The following is a 14,108-nucleotide window of genomic DNA, read 5'->3' as shown; positions in this document are numbered from 1 at the left end:
CCTTGAGGAACAAAATAATATATATTTTTTTCAGAAAATCTAGAGATTGCACTATTATTTCCTCTCTGTATGTTTTCTGTGTATGTTTTTATTTTATCTTAAAATTAGATTTGATCAATTTATGAAATAATAATATGGATATTCTGTCTGACATTTACGTTTTCTGAGCTAAAAAAATCACTATAATCACTATACTAATAGTTGTCACTTACCTTCCTTGATAGGTTGTGACTTTTTTTTTTTGAGAGACCACAAATTTTTTAACTTACATCAGAAACACGCACCCTAGAGATTAAGAGAGGAATTGGGTGTGGAGGGAACTATAGCAACACTTAGGGCTTGATTTATCAAGCCATTCGCCCCATATGACTGCAGGTTCTCACAAGAGTGAGCCCACCCGAATTTGATAAATCGAGCCCTTAGTGAGGTTCTCTAGATATTTCACTTGGTCTTTATGATGAAGACTTTGAGCAGCTCCATGGAGCGTTGTCCTGGTTTTTGGTTGTGTGATACTGTGTGTGTGCTTGTGTAAATATATGTCTATGTGTGTTTACATTTGTATATATATATGTTTTTTTATATTTGTGTGTAAATATATGTTTTTTTATATTTGTGTGTAAATATATGTTTTTTTATATTTGTGTGTAAATATATGTTTATATATATATATATATATATATATATATATGTTCGTGTGTGTGCATTTTTGTGTGTGTGTTTTATGAATATCTGTTTGTGGTAATTTGTATGTTTATATAGGTGTCTCAATATATATGTTGTGTTTGAGTGTGTAAATATATGTATGTGTGTGTTTGTCAGCATCTAATGTTTCTCTTGAGCTTAAAGGGACACTGTACCCAAAAAAAAATTTCTTTCGTGATTCAGATAGAGCATGCAATTTTAAGCAACTTTCTAATTTACTCCTATTATCAATTTTTCTTCGTTCTCTTGATATCTTTATTTGAAAAAGACTGCATCTAAGCTTGTTTGTTGTTTCAGTACTCTGGACAGCACTTTTTCATTGGTGGATGAATTTATCCACCAATCAGCAAGAACAACCAAGGTTGTTCACCAAAAATGGGCTGGCATCTAAACTTACATTCATGCATTTAAAATAAAGATACCAAGAGAATAAATAAAATTTGATAATAGGAGTAAATTAGAAAGTTGCTTAAAATGTCATGCTCTATCTGAATCACAAAAGAAAAAATTTGGGTTCAATGTTCCTTTAAGCACTATAAGCATTTTGTTTTTTAGAATTATTTTCAGAACATGCAGAGAAAGTACTGTTATTACCTCTCTGTATCTTTAAAGGATATCTAATTTTTTATATAGTTTTTATTTTATTTAAAAGGATTTCATTATTTTTAGATTATAAATTAAATTAATTTTCTGTCTGATTAACTTATAGTTTTTGGGGGGCTATAATAAAATGTGACATTGTTTAGTCAGGGTTATCATTTACTATCATTCTTATTCTTTGAATTGCAATTTTAAAATTGTTAAACTTTTAGTTTTGAGGGGGGGGGGGGGGGGGTCGGTATAAGATCACCTAGTGAGGTCCTCTATATATTTCAATTGCTATCAGTGATTCAGCTCCATGCAGTGTTGTCCTGGATGGTGCAAACCCATCAATTTGTTAACACAATCATTATTTGGAGTATGTGCTGCTTTTTCTTCCACTTTAACTCCTTACCGAGTAAGCTATTGGGGGAGGGATTTTTAATTTTTTATTTATTTATTTTTTCTATTCCTATTTTTTCATATCAACCCCACTTGGAGTAATCTCAATTGGACACATTAGGACACCCAGCACACTGGATCACACGGAACCCACCTGGACTCTATAAGACTTTTTATTAGGGACATTTATTGTTTTAGACAATTTGCTAAATCTGGTCATTTTTCATTTTGAAGTTTTTATTATTCTATGTTCGTTTAACTACAAGTTGTGTTAATTAAAATAGGTATTACCTTTAAGGTTTCTTAGTTATTTCTTTATTTTAATTCTATCAGCGCTATATGTACTGAATTTTTATACACCTGTGGATATTATTTTATGCTATCCTTGTGTACTTTTTAAGTATATATTGTTAAACATTTTATATTGGATATTCTTAGTATTATTTACAAGAAGTTAACATTGAATTACACCGTCTGCCCTCTTTTAATCCTCTGGGGAGAGTTAGTCGGCATAACTTCCCCCTCGCTAGATTCCTCTGGTGATAAATTTTTTAAAGACATAATATGATCTTTTTTGCTTAGAGTGAAGTCAGTACAATCTGTACACATTCTAAGAGGGGGTTCCACTATGGCCTTTAAACATAATGAACAAGGAGTTTCCTCTATGTCAGACATGTTTATACAGACTAGCAATGAGACTAGCAAGCTTGGAAAACACTTTAATTCAAGTTAACAAGCAAATATAAAAAACAGTACTGTGCCTTTAAGAGAAACAAATTTAGTCAAAATTTGAAAAACAGTGAAAAAAGGCAGTTACACAAACAAAATGTTTACAGTGTATGTAATAGGCTAACAGAGCATTGCACCCACTTGCAAATGGATGATTAACCCCTTGGTTCAAAAAACGGATCAAAAAAACGACAGACGTTTTTTAACAGTCCCAGCAAAATGCCACAGCTTTACTGTGGCTCCTACCTTCCCCAATAAACGTTTTTAGGCTCTTTAGAGATGTCCTGTAGCATGCAGGGGACTCTTGAGGAAAACTGGATGTCTCAGTCTGTAATTATAACTGCGCAAAAAAGCGCTAAAATAGGCCCCTCCCACTCATATTACAGCAGTGGAAAGCCTCAGGAAACCGTTTCTAGGCAAAAATACAGCCAGCCATGTGGAAAAAAAATAGGCCCCAAGTTTTATCACCAAGCATATATAAAAAAAACGATTAAACATGCCAGCAAACGTTTTATATAGCATATCTATAAGGGTATTACCCCTGGGAATAAGCATGATACTAGTCGTTATTAAATCACTGTATTCAGGCTTAACTTACATTTATCAGGAATCAGCAGCATTTTCTAGCATTTCCAATCCTAGAAAAACATCATAACTGCACATACCTGATACCAGAATAAACTGCACGCCAATCTCCCCCTGAAGTTACCTCACTCCTCAGACATGTATGAGAACAGCAATGGATCTTAGTTGCAATCTGCTAAGATCATAGAAAACTCAGGCAAATTCTTCTATCTCTGCCTGAGAACAAATAGCACAACTCCGGTACTATTTAAAATAAACTTTTGATTGAAGTTAATAAACTAACTATTTTTCACCACTTTCCTCTTACTATCTCCATGTGCGTTGAGAGTTGCAAGAGAATGACTGGATATGGTAGTGAGGGGAGGAGCTATATAACAGCTTTGCTGTGGGTCCTCTTGCAACTTCCTGTTGGGAGTGAGAATATCCCATAAGTAATGGATGATCCGTGGACTGGATACACCTTACTAGAGAAATATAAGTTAGTAGAAGGTTATTCCATAGACATTTGTGAGATAGCATCTGTAGATGAAATATGTATCATAAAAATTACAATGTAAAGGTTATATATTTAAGTATACTATTACCTGATATACAGCTGATGATTTATTAAGAAAACTGGAGAGAGCAAATACCCCAGCTATCTCTTTGTGGTGCCTGTAAGCTAAATGCATTGCCATGGCTCCTCCCATTGAAAATCCTCCTAGAAAATTAGAAAATTATATATGTTTGCTTAGGTTATTTACAATACAGGTAGAAATGGAGTTGAGCAGTAGAATACCAGCAAGTACAAATTATTTTATCATTCAAAAACATGCTCAGTGAAAACAGGCTTATACAAAGATTTTCAAGATGTCATGAAAATAAATAATTTTTTTAGGACAGTGGTAGGGAATATGTCTCTCCCGAAGGCTTCTGTTGTGGCCTCCTGCCTCTTTTTTTGGGCAGAAAACAATTAGGATTTTCCTTTTGAGAAACGAAGGTCCATTCATTCAAATTACAAGACATCTGCCACTGTTTCCACTCTGCCTTACGCTTGTGTGAAATGCACAGTGGCCACATATTGTGGTCTTTGATTGATATTATTTTACTTTATTTTAGAGGAAAAATTCTGATGTTTCTCATCAGCTTTGTGTTGAAGCTTTTTTTTTTTAATTATTATTATTTAAACCAATTTGGTGTGCTTTTAAATACATTTTATATAATACAGCAAAATCTAATTTGAAACAGGAGATTTAAAAAAAAAAAAAAAAAAATTCTTGTTTCTCACTTATGTGTCTGTGTGCAAGTGTACTGGAAGCATAAATGTTTAAATGTCATTAGCACACGTCTCGCATTCTATATCATTGTCTACATTTTTATACAGAGTATTGCATAAGCAGGTTTAACTATTATACTCCTTGAAATCTCATTACTGCTTCTGAGAAAACTGAATCTATATTTTACACCCAGTTAGTCACAATCTGGCAAATATAGCCGTAATGACTCACAAGCAATCTTTTTCAATGCAATCACCTCCAGAGTAGAATATTAGGTAATGGTGCTTTCATGTGGTTAACACAAGAAAAGGGGAAAAAGAGTTGGTGCAAAAAGCTACCTCTTTGAATTTAATTTTCCATGGAAAAACCTGCAGTGTATCACTCAATAACATTACAGTCCCTAGGTAAAGACTATAGTAAATTCTTTTGAGACTGATTTCAGTGAATATTTATAGTTTGTGGCAAAATGTTATGATTCAAAACGATAGTATTTCAATGTCTAGGCTGACATGATGCATAAAACACATGCTTAAAAAGATTGTTTTCATTTTTCTCTAGTGCGTTCATTATGAATAATGTGTGTCTTCCCTGGCATTTCTTATATAAATGTAAAATAATGACCTACCATCTACGAGGGGTTGCCTTTCAGTATTTCGTAATGTCTTAAGAACAGTAAAGGTAATTTCCTGGCAGTGGCTACAGATTTTTTTTTTCTTTAAACGTTGATGACACAGTTATTGTGCTAGACTGTTCCTATGAGTTAATTCCAAATGGAAAAAATGTTTTAATATATCAAGCATGCTGTACATTCTTATGGATCTATTACACTATATAAAAGGGACTATGGCAAGATTTGTGGCAATGCCAAGTATTATATGTATCTACTCATTCAGAATTTGTCATAAAAGGATCCCCAGCAGCCTTGGTTTTGGGGAATACCCTCTAATGAGTAATAGTGACTAAAACTGTGGCTTAGTCATTTTTACTAACAATTGTGTTCAAGGTTGAATTTTATTAAAGGGACATACAATAATATTCCAAAATCAGCACAAGCTTTGGTCTAGATTCTGTTGAGGTGGTAAAGTTTGGAAACTGGTGGTAAAAATATTTATTTCCATTAAAGTCTATGGAAAATTGTTATGTTACCACCAGTTTCCAAACCTTACCTCCTGAATAGAAACTAGGCCTTAGTCTGAGTATATACACCGTGCACTTACCTCTCAATAATACAGTGGTATTCTTCCACAGCTTTTTTTTAATGCACATTAATAGAAAAATGCATTAAAGTAACACGATGCTGTAAAGCTACATAATATAGTATCACTTTTATTTTAAATCTGAACCGTTAGAAATTATTTAGATGTGGAACAATATTCCCCTAATTTTATGGGTCCCTGTCCATGTTGCCTCTAATTTGTGGAATATTAATATGCAAATCCACATGTAACCTCTGTGAGAAAAGGGAACCTAAATAAGCAAATAAAATTAGCAATTGATAGTGGAAGTAATATACACTAATTGTTTTGACAACAAGAACATTTTAAAGTTTTTTTCTAAATTGTTATGAAAATAATGTTGTTAATAAATCACAAGATGTAAAGGTTTTAATACAATGTAAGCAAACTTGACATGCACTGTTGTGCCGTGTACTCAAGCACAATTCCCCCTTACACAATAGATTTTAAGGGGCATATTTATTAGACGTTATGAAGCAGCGGGCTAAAGAACAGTTTGTGAATGAAAATGCCATTCATTTTGAAAGCTTGGTCACATGCAGCCTAGTGTATGCTCACAGTTTACCATCACTTTAACTACAATGTATCCAGTGTTCAATGCCCCTTTGTTCACAACACTATGATGTATTATATATCTTGTCATGTAACATTAATAATAAGGTTATCTGGAACAGACTTTCTCCACTAATGGGAAACCTAAATATGCTTGCTACAAATGCAATAAACATGATTATCTTACCCAAGAGTATTCGGCTTTTCTTAATTCCTATATTTACTTCTTCGTTGATTAAGCTTGACAAGATATGGCACATTGCATCAACAGACTCAAGGTGTTCAGGACTCTCAAATGATATTTTATGGCGGTCAAACCAAACATTGGACAGTGCTCCCCTCATTGGTGTGTACGGCCTAGTAAAAGATACACATGTGTCGTAAAAACTCAGTTATAGAGCAAACTTGAACACAGCCCAATAAAATGACAAATATAGAATGGTTTCATATCCCTGTTCAAGAAAGATGCATCTTTTGCAAGTTCAAACTTCCCTTATTTTTTTTTTTTCCCTCACTCACTTTGTCTCGTAAAGCCATACTTAAAAAAAATGGTCACTATAGCTACCGGGTAATCTCTGTTCTAATGCTGATCATGTGATCATAATATAAAAGGTAATGATGTAAGAAAAAAAAAAAAACGAAACAATAGAATTCTAATCTGAGCAACCTGTCATTTCAGTTAGTATCTGTCCTAGCATGCCGGAATGAAAATGTTTTCAATGTAATAATTGTATCACAGATTACACAGAGCTAACATATTGTATTGCTTTATCACACATAATAATAATGTTGAAAACATTTGTATCCATTCAAATATATTAATATTAAAGGGACAGTAAACACCTTGAAATTACAATATATTTCTGTTGTCTTGCTATAGAATAACAACAACCAAGTCTAAACATTTTTAAATCAAGTAAAGGGACATGAAACGCAGTCGGTATACAACAATGCTAGCCACAGTCATATTGTGAATATAAAGTCAATTGTTTATCTGTTAAAGCTAGCTATGGAAAGATATGTAGCAGGGTTCACTGTGAGAAGTCTGCAGGGGCTTTTCGATGTCTGAGATTTAAAGAAGCCACAATTTTCATTGCTAAATTATATGCAAAGGGACAAATGAAAATATATTGCAAAGTTGTTTTACTATACATAACTAAACCTTTCATATTAAAATCTCATGGTGTTTACTGTCCATTTAAAGGAACATAAAAGTTAAAAAAGAAAATGCGTTGTTATTGCACTAGTGGTTGCAAAGAGGGTTAAAACACATAGTTAAAGTCATCTCCTGAACAGCAACCCACTACTGGGAGCTAGTCGAACACATCTGGTGAGCCAATAACAAAACGTATATGTACAGCCACCACATATTTATAAATAATAAATAAAGCTGGACAGATAGCTCAGCATGCTAAGGCACTGTGGCCGAGCTCTGTAGCAGCCCAAGGGTTGCAGGTTCGATCCCCAGAGAGGTCCACTCAGCCTTTCATCCTATATTATCGATAAAATGAGCAGTGCGTTGAGACCCTTACGGGTGATTAGCCGCGCTTTACAAGTACCCAATACATACATAATATTTATAAAAGGGAGACTGACCATCTTCTATTGGTTAAAGCACCCAAGTTTAGGTGTATATATATATATATATATATATATATATATATATATACACACACATACACACACATACATACATACATATGGGTATTGTGCAATTTTTACATTAATACATGAGGTTTTCTGTTCCTTTACATTTAATGGATACAGCCTACCTTGCCACACTGAAAACAATAAATAACTTTGTGATAGGTTAAGTTATGTTAAATACAGTAAGCACGCTAAAGATGAACTAGAACACAGTTAAGTCTCTCTAGCAGATTTGCAGATGTACCTAATAAATCCTTTATATCCCTGCTGAGGCTGACCAAAAGGGGGATCAGAGAATAAGATTTTGTTTATAGATCTCTAGTGTGCACCAAGACAGGAATGACTCTATTAAGCATGCAAAGAAGAACTTAGTTTCAAGCTTACAGTTTCTATACAAAAGTCTTTAGTAAGCTGAATGCAAATGTGATATTTCTTCTTATGAAGATCTGGGAGTAATAATTCATGAATGGATTATAAAATGATAACCTTCCTTTTTAATGCACTGGCATTTTTAATAGGACTCCAAACACACCAAAAGGGACATTAGCAGGAATCGAACACATGCATAAAGAAAAAGTCTAAAAGGGATATTAAACATAAATGTCCATTCATGCTACTATACATATCAGCAGACACTGTGGTGTTTTACACAGGATCAAACTAATTTGCTGTGCCACACAACTGCACTATGAGATACAGAGAAAAAACATTCTTTAGATGGGCATCCACAGGAGTCTGAATGTGGCAATAATAGGGCTAAAAATAAAAATAATAATGTAGTGATATCAGAAATGGGTATCTTTAAAAAAAACACTAAAACAGTAAATGTAATAGTAAAACAAATTGATAGTGGCCTGGGATGTGTACCCACCCTGCTTTGAGAGTGTAGTCCACTTCTGGGTTTTGTATGTGTCTAGAGGAGGTTACAAATAGCTGCGACACCCTTGTGTGTTCTCAGAGAGTTTGCTTGAAAGCCAGCATGTGTGGCTGAAGGCTAGGACCCAAGTAATCATGAGATTGTGGAGTGGTTCCTGTGCTGATCCCCATCTGGCACACTAACATAACTTCCTGTAAGTGCTGGTGATGACCAGGGTTGTGAGTTTTGCATGCGGCTTGGGATGTGTACCCACTCTGGTTTAAGAGTGCAGCCCACTTCTGGGTTATTTGTATATATATATCTATATATCTTTCTGTCTATCATATATAAATATGAATGTCCCTTTAAGTTATAGTTCGAAACATATCTGTTGTCATTCTGCTCATGAGCTTACCTCTCTGCTTTTCAACAAAGGATATCAAGATAATGAATCAAAATAGATAATAGATGTAAATTGGAAAGTTGTTTAAAATTGCATGTTCAATCTTAATCATGAAAGAAAAAAAAATTGTGTTTCATGCTCCTTTAAGTAAGCATTGATAGTACAGTCCACAAGAATGAAAGCTCATGGGGGTTCTCAGTAATGTTTAATAACAAAGTGGTACTGAGAACTGCTGCCCTGAGCAAAGAAAGGTTAGTAAAAAAGTTAAATAATCCCTCAGCAGTGAACATTAGAACACATATAGTAAGGGTATTAAAAATATCTGGCATGTATGTACAATTAGTATAAACATCTATACTGCTCCTGTATTTAATTGTAATTTTATTGAAACATGAAAGTCAACATTTAACGGTTATGGCTCAGGTTGAGAATGCAATTGTAAAAGACAAACTTCTATTATCAAATATACTTTGTTCTATTGGTGTCCTTTGTTAAAAACGCATACCCAAGCAGGCTCAGGAACAGCCATTCACTAGTTGGAGCTAGCTGGTGGCTACACACATACGCCACTTGTCATTGGCTCACTGGGTGTGTTCAGCTAGATTCCAGTAGTACAACGCTGATTTAGAGCTGACTTTTGCAGGGGTTAAACAAATAAGGGTTGATTGCAACCTGAAACGTGTAAGCCAGTTCACACTACACCACCTCCATCTGTATATGCTGTACAGCTTTTTGGCTTTTTTAAATGGAAAAGGAATAAAGTTGTTTGTTTTTTTTTAAATCGATGGATCGCCTACCTCTTTTGTGAATTTCTTTGATTGCAATCCTTCACAGAAACTTTTCAAATTATTTATTTACATAAATCCTCCAAGGCTTTTGTCTCGTCATTGGCTTTCAGAAGTGTTAAGCTAAGTCCTGTTTTGCATTGCTGCTCTGGAGGGAAATCATAAACTGCTCTAGTGGATTAGATCATTATCTTTTTGCATTAGATTATTTTTAGAGACTAGAATATCCTGTCAGAAAGGTGATAGAAATAAATAAAAGGGAGTGGGAAAAAATGTATATGTAAATGAGATACACTCATTTATGGAATTATTATTGGGATGCTAAAAACATTTTACAGCACACCACGCTAGTGTAGTAGCAGACACCTTACCATCAGTGTGCAAGTATACAGGTTCCAATCTGCACTGGTTTTCATATGAAATATATAAGACTTATACATCCAGTAAATATAAAGAACTTGTGATACATCAATATCCTTTACTACTGACTCAAGGCTAACCCTACTACATATATTCCACTAATTGTCTTAAAACTTTATACTAACCTTATGACCTTGGCTAGTCTTGTTGTCTGCCGACTAAAGCCCAGTTTGGCTCATCCGAATAAGGCAAATGGTGGATGGAGTATGGCTATTATTAAACAACTGCAGTAAAAAGGATGCTAGTTTGCTTTAAAAACGTTAAGACTTGGCTGATAGGTTATTCAATAGCAACACAACAGGAAAGAAAGTATTTTAAACAGACACTAAAAACAAAACTAAACTTTCATGATTCAGATAGAGCACCCAACTTTAAACATCTTTCCAATTCCTTTTCATGATCTAAATGTGGCAATCTTTTTATATGCACACTTTCTGAGGCAGCAGATCCTACTGGGCATGTACAGTGCAGTGGGAGGAAAAATAGAACTAAATATAACATTTGTCAGAAAAGAGTCTATAACTCATTTAAAATTCAAACTAAATGTCTTTGCATTATCCTTTCATTATACTATTCTACTGTGTTTAGTGGTCCTTTAAGTACAAGTTGTTTACTCTCCCTTAAACTTCATGAAGAATGAATGAGAGAGAAAGAATCACCTCAACTTTGAATGAAGGAACATATGCATTGTCAGCACATACTATTTGTCCACAGGCCTTTATATCCTACTAGGCGATAAGCCTGCCCAGAGGGCAGTCTATGTAAAATTACTGAAAAAAATAAATGAAATTATCAAAAATAAATAAATAAAAATACCCCCCCCCCCCCCCAAATAAAAAAACCTTATCTAACAATAAACTACCAATAGCCTTTAAAAGGGCCTTTTGTAGGGCATTGCAATAAGTTAAACAGCTCTTTTACCTAAAAAAAATACAAAATACCCCCTAAAAGTAAACCCCCACACCCACACAGCCCCCCAAAATAAAAATACCTAAGTCTAGAAAACCTTAGCTACCTAAAGGGTGCATTTGTGCGGGCATTGTCCTTAAAAGAGCAATCAGCTATTTTGCTGCACATTAAAAAATAAAAGAATCCCTAATCTAAAAAAAAAAAAAAAAACACACCCAAAAAAAAAAAAATAACAACCCTATAGAAAGTCTAACCCCGAAATAGGTACTCACAGTTCCTGAAGTCCGGCGGTGAAGGTCTTCTTCAAGGCGGCGACATCTTCATTCAGCGCAGAGACATCTTTTATCTTCTTACGGAGGGAAGGGGGCGCGGAGGAGACCAGCGATCGCAGAGCAGGACCTGCGTAGAGGATCCTCTTTATGCGGTCGTCGCCGCATACTAAATATTGAGTGCAAGGTACCCCATTTAGGTACCTTGCATTCCTATTGGCTGTTCAAATCAGCCAATAAGATTTCAGTAGCTCTCATCCTATTGGCTGATTTTAAAATTTCAGCCAATAGGAATGCAAGGTACCCCAATATAAAGGGGTACCTTGCATTCAATCTTCAGTGAGCAGTGGCGACCGCATGAAGAGAAACCTCCACGTCATCCTGCTCCGCGATCACCGGTCCTCTGGTCTGCGCTGCTTTCACCCCAGATGAATATAGATGTCCCCGCGCTGGAAGAAGACCTTCACCGCCGGACTTCAGGAAGTGAGTACCAACGTACGCTATTTGTGCAACAGAATAAGGGAATTTTCTTTTGCGGTTTCGACTTATTCTGTTGTGCAAATAGCTTAAGTTTCTTGTAGCGCATGCTTATTTCAATAAGATGACAATGTTCCGAGCACAGGAGCGTGAAGATAGACTTTTATATGGGGCGCATGGTGAGGCTCTGATTGGCTAGAACAGATGCCATACCCAAAAGCAAAGACAAAAGCGCAAAAAAAGAGATTCAAGTGTAATTTCCAAACACCATGTAAAGCGCAATCATATTCTACTCACCAGAGTTAGTATAAAACAATGCCTTTATTGATACAATACACAATGTTAAAAAGTCAGCTTTAAGTCCATAAGCAGCACCCGGCACTAAAAGCAGTTGTCAGCTGGAAGGTCTCAATACACAGGATTTAGCCTGCAGCGGGTATTTCCGGATTGCCCGCCCTCAGCTGTTCCGCTTCCTTCTCAGGGGCTCTGGACTGGACTACGATACCCCAACGCGTTTCCCCCGGTGATCGCCGGGCTTTATCAAGGGGACGTGATGAACAAAGGTCTTTGCTTTTGGGTATACGCTTTGGATCCTGGATCCTACAAACTCTGGAGGAAGAGGAGTTTTAAACGAGCAGCAATAAAGAGAAAACAGAAATTATGTTTACCTGATAAATTACTTTCTCTTGTGGTGTATCCAGTCCACGGATTCATCCTTTACGTGTGGGATATTCTCCTTCCTAACAGGAAGTGGCAAAGAGAGCACACAGCAGAGCTGTCCATATAGCTCCCCCTCTAGCTCCACCCCCCAGTCATTCGACCGAAGGTTAAGAAGAAAAAGGAGAAGCCATAGGGTGCAGTGGTTACTGAAGTTTAAACAAAAAAATCTACCTGACTTAATAGCCAGGGCGGGCCGTGGACTGGATACACCACAAGAGAAAGTAATTTATCAGGTAAGCATAAATTCTGTTTTCTCTTGTAAGGTGTATTCAGTCCACAGATTCATCCTTTACTTGTGGGATACCAATACCAAAGCTTTAGGACACGGATGAAGGGAGGGAACAAGACAGGTACCTTAAACGGAAGGCACCACTGCTTGTAAAACCTTTCTCCCAAAAATAGCCTCCGAAGAAGCAAAAGTATCGAATTTGTAAAATTATGCAGCGAAGACCAAGTTGCTGCCTTACAAATCTGTTCAACAGAAGCCTCATTTTTAAAAGCCCATGTGGAAGCCACTGCTCTGGTAGAATGAGCAGTAATTGTTTCAGGAGGCTGCTGGCCAGCAGTCTTATAGGCCAGACGGATTATGCTTTTCAGCCAAAAGGAAAGAGAGGTAGCAGTCGCCTTCTGACCTTTCCTCTTACCAGAATAGATAACAAACAATGAAGCTGTTTGTCTGAAATCCTTAGTTGCTTGTAAATAGAACTTTAAAGCACGAACCACATCAAGATTGTGTAACAAACGTTCCTTCTTCGAAGAAGGATTAGGACACAGAGAAGGAACAACAATTTCCTGGTTAATATTCTTATTAGATACAACCTTAGGAAGAAAACCGTGTTTGGTACGCAAAACTACCTTATCTGCATGGAACACCAAGTAAGGTGAGTCACACTGTAAAGCAGATAACTCTGAAACTCTTCGAGCAGAAGAAATAGCTACCAAAAACAAAACTTTCCAAGATAAAAGCTTAATATCTATGGAATGTAAAGGTTCAAACGGAACCCCTTGCAGAACTGAAAGGACTAAATTGAGACTCCATGGCGGAGCCACAGGTCTATAAACAGGCTTGATTCTGACTTAAGCCTGAGTAAACGCTTGAACGTCCGGTACCTCCGCCAGACGTTTGTGTAAAAGAATAGACAAAGCAGATATCTGTCCCTTTAAGGAACTAGCTGACAATCCTTTCTCCAATCCATCTTGGAGAAAAGACAATATCCTGGGAATCCTAATCTTACTCCATGAGTAACCCTTGGATTCGCACCAACAAAGATATTTTCGCCAAATCTTATGGTAGATTTTCCTGGTGACAGGCTTTCTAGCCTGAATCAGGGTATCGATAACCGACAGAGAAACCACGCTTAGATAGAATTAGGCGTTCAATCTCCAAGCAGTCAGACGCAGAGAAATTAGATTTGGATGTTTGAAAGGACCTTGAAGTAGAAGGTCCTGCCTCATTGGCAGAGTCCATGGCGGAACGGATGACATGTCCACTAGGTCTGCATACCAGGTCCTGCGTTGCCACGCAGGCGCTATTAGAATCACCAACGCCCTCTCCTGCTTGATTCTGGCAACCAGACGAGGG

At 36.2% G+C, this 14,108-nt stretch overlaps 1 protein-coding gene across 1 annotated transcript in view; it reads right to left on the bottom strand.

The window, feature by feature from the left end:
• The window catches only part of LYPLAL1 (lysophospholipase like 1), a 92,571-nt gene that overhangs the window by 10,352 nt on the left and 68,111 nt on the right, over positions 1-14,108 (bottom strand). The window contains exons 3-4 of the mRNA XM_053712507.1: positions 6,228-6,397; positions 3,582-3,697 (exon numbers count right to left, since the gene is read on the bottom strand). Coding sequence (XP_053568482.1) covers positions 3,582-3,697; positions 6,228-6,397 — 286 coding nt within the window. The remainder of the gene's footprint in view (positions 1-3,581; positions 3,698-6,227; positions 6,398-14,108) is intronic.

Source organism: Bombina bombina, chromosome 4 (genome assembly GCF_027579735.1).
Source record: "Bombina bombina isolate aBomBom1 chromosome 4, aBomBom1.pri, whole genome shotgun sequence".
Lineage (NCBI taxonomy): Eukaryota > Metazoa > Chordata > Amphibia > Anura > Bombinatoridae > Bombina > Bombina bombina.
This window is presented reverse-complemented; position numbering and strand designations above follow the sequence as displayed.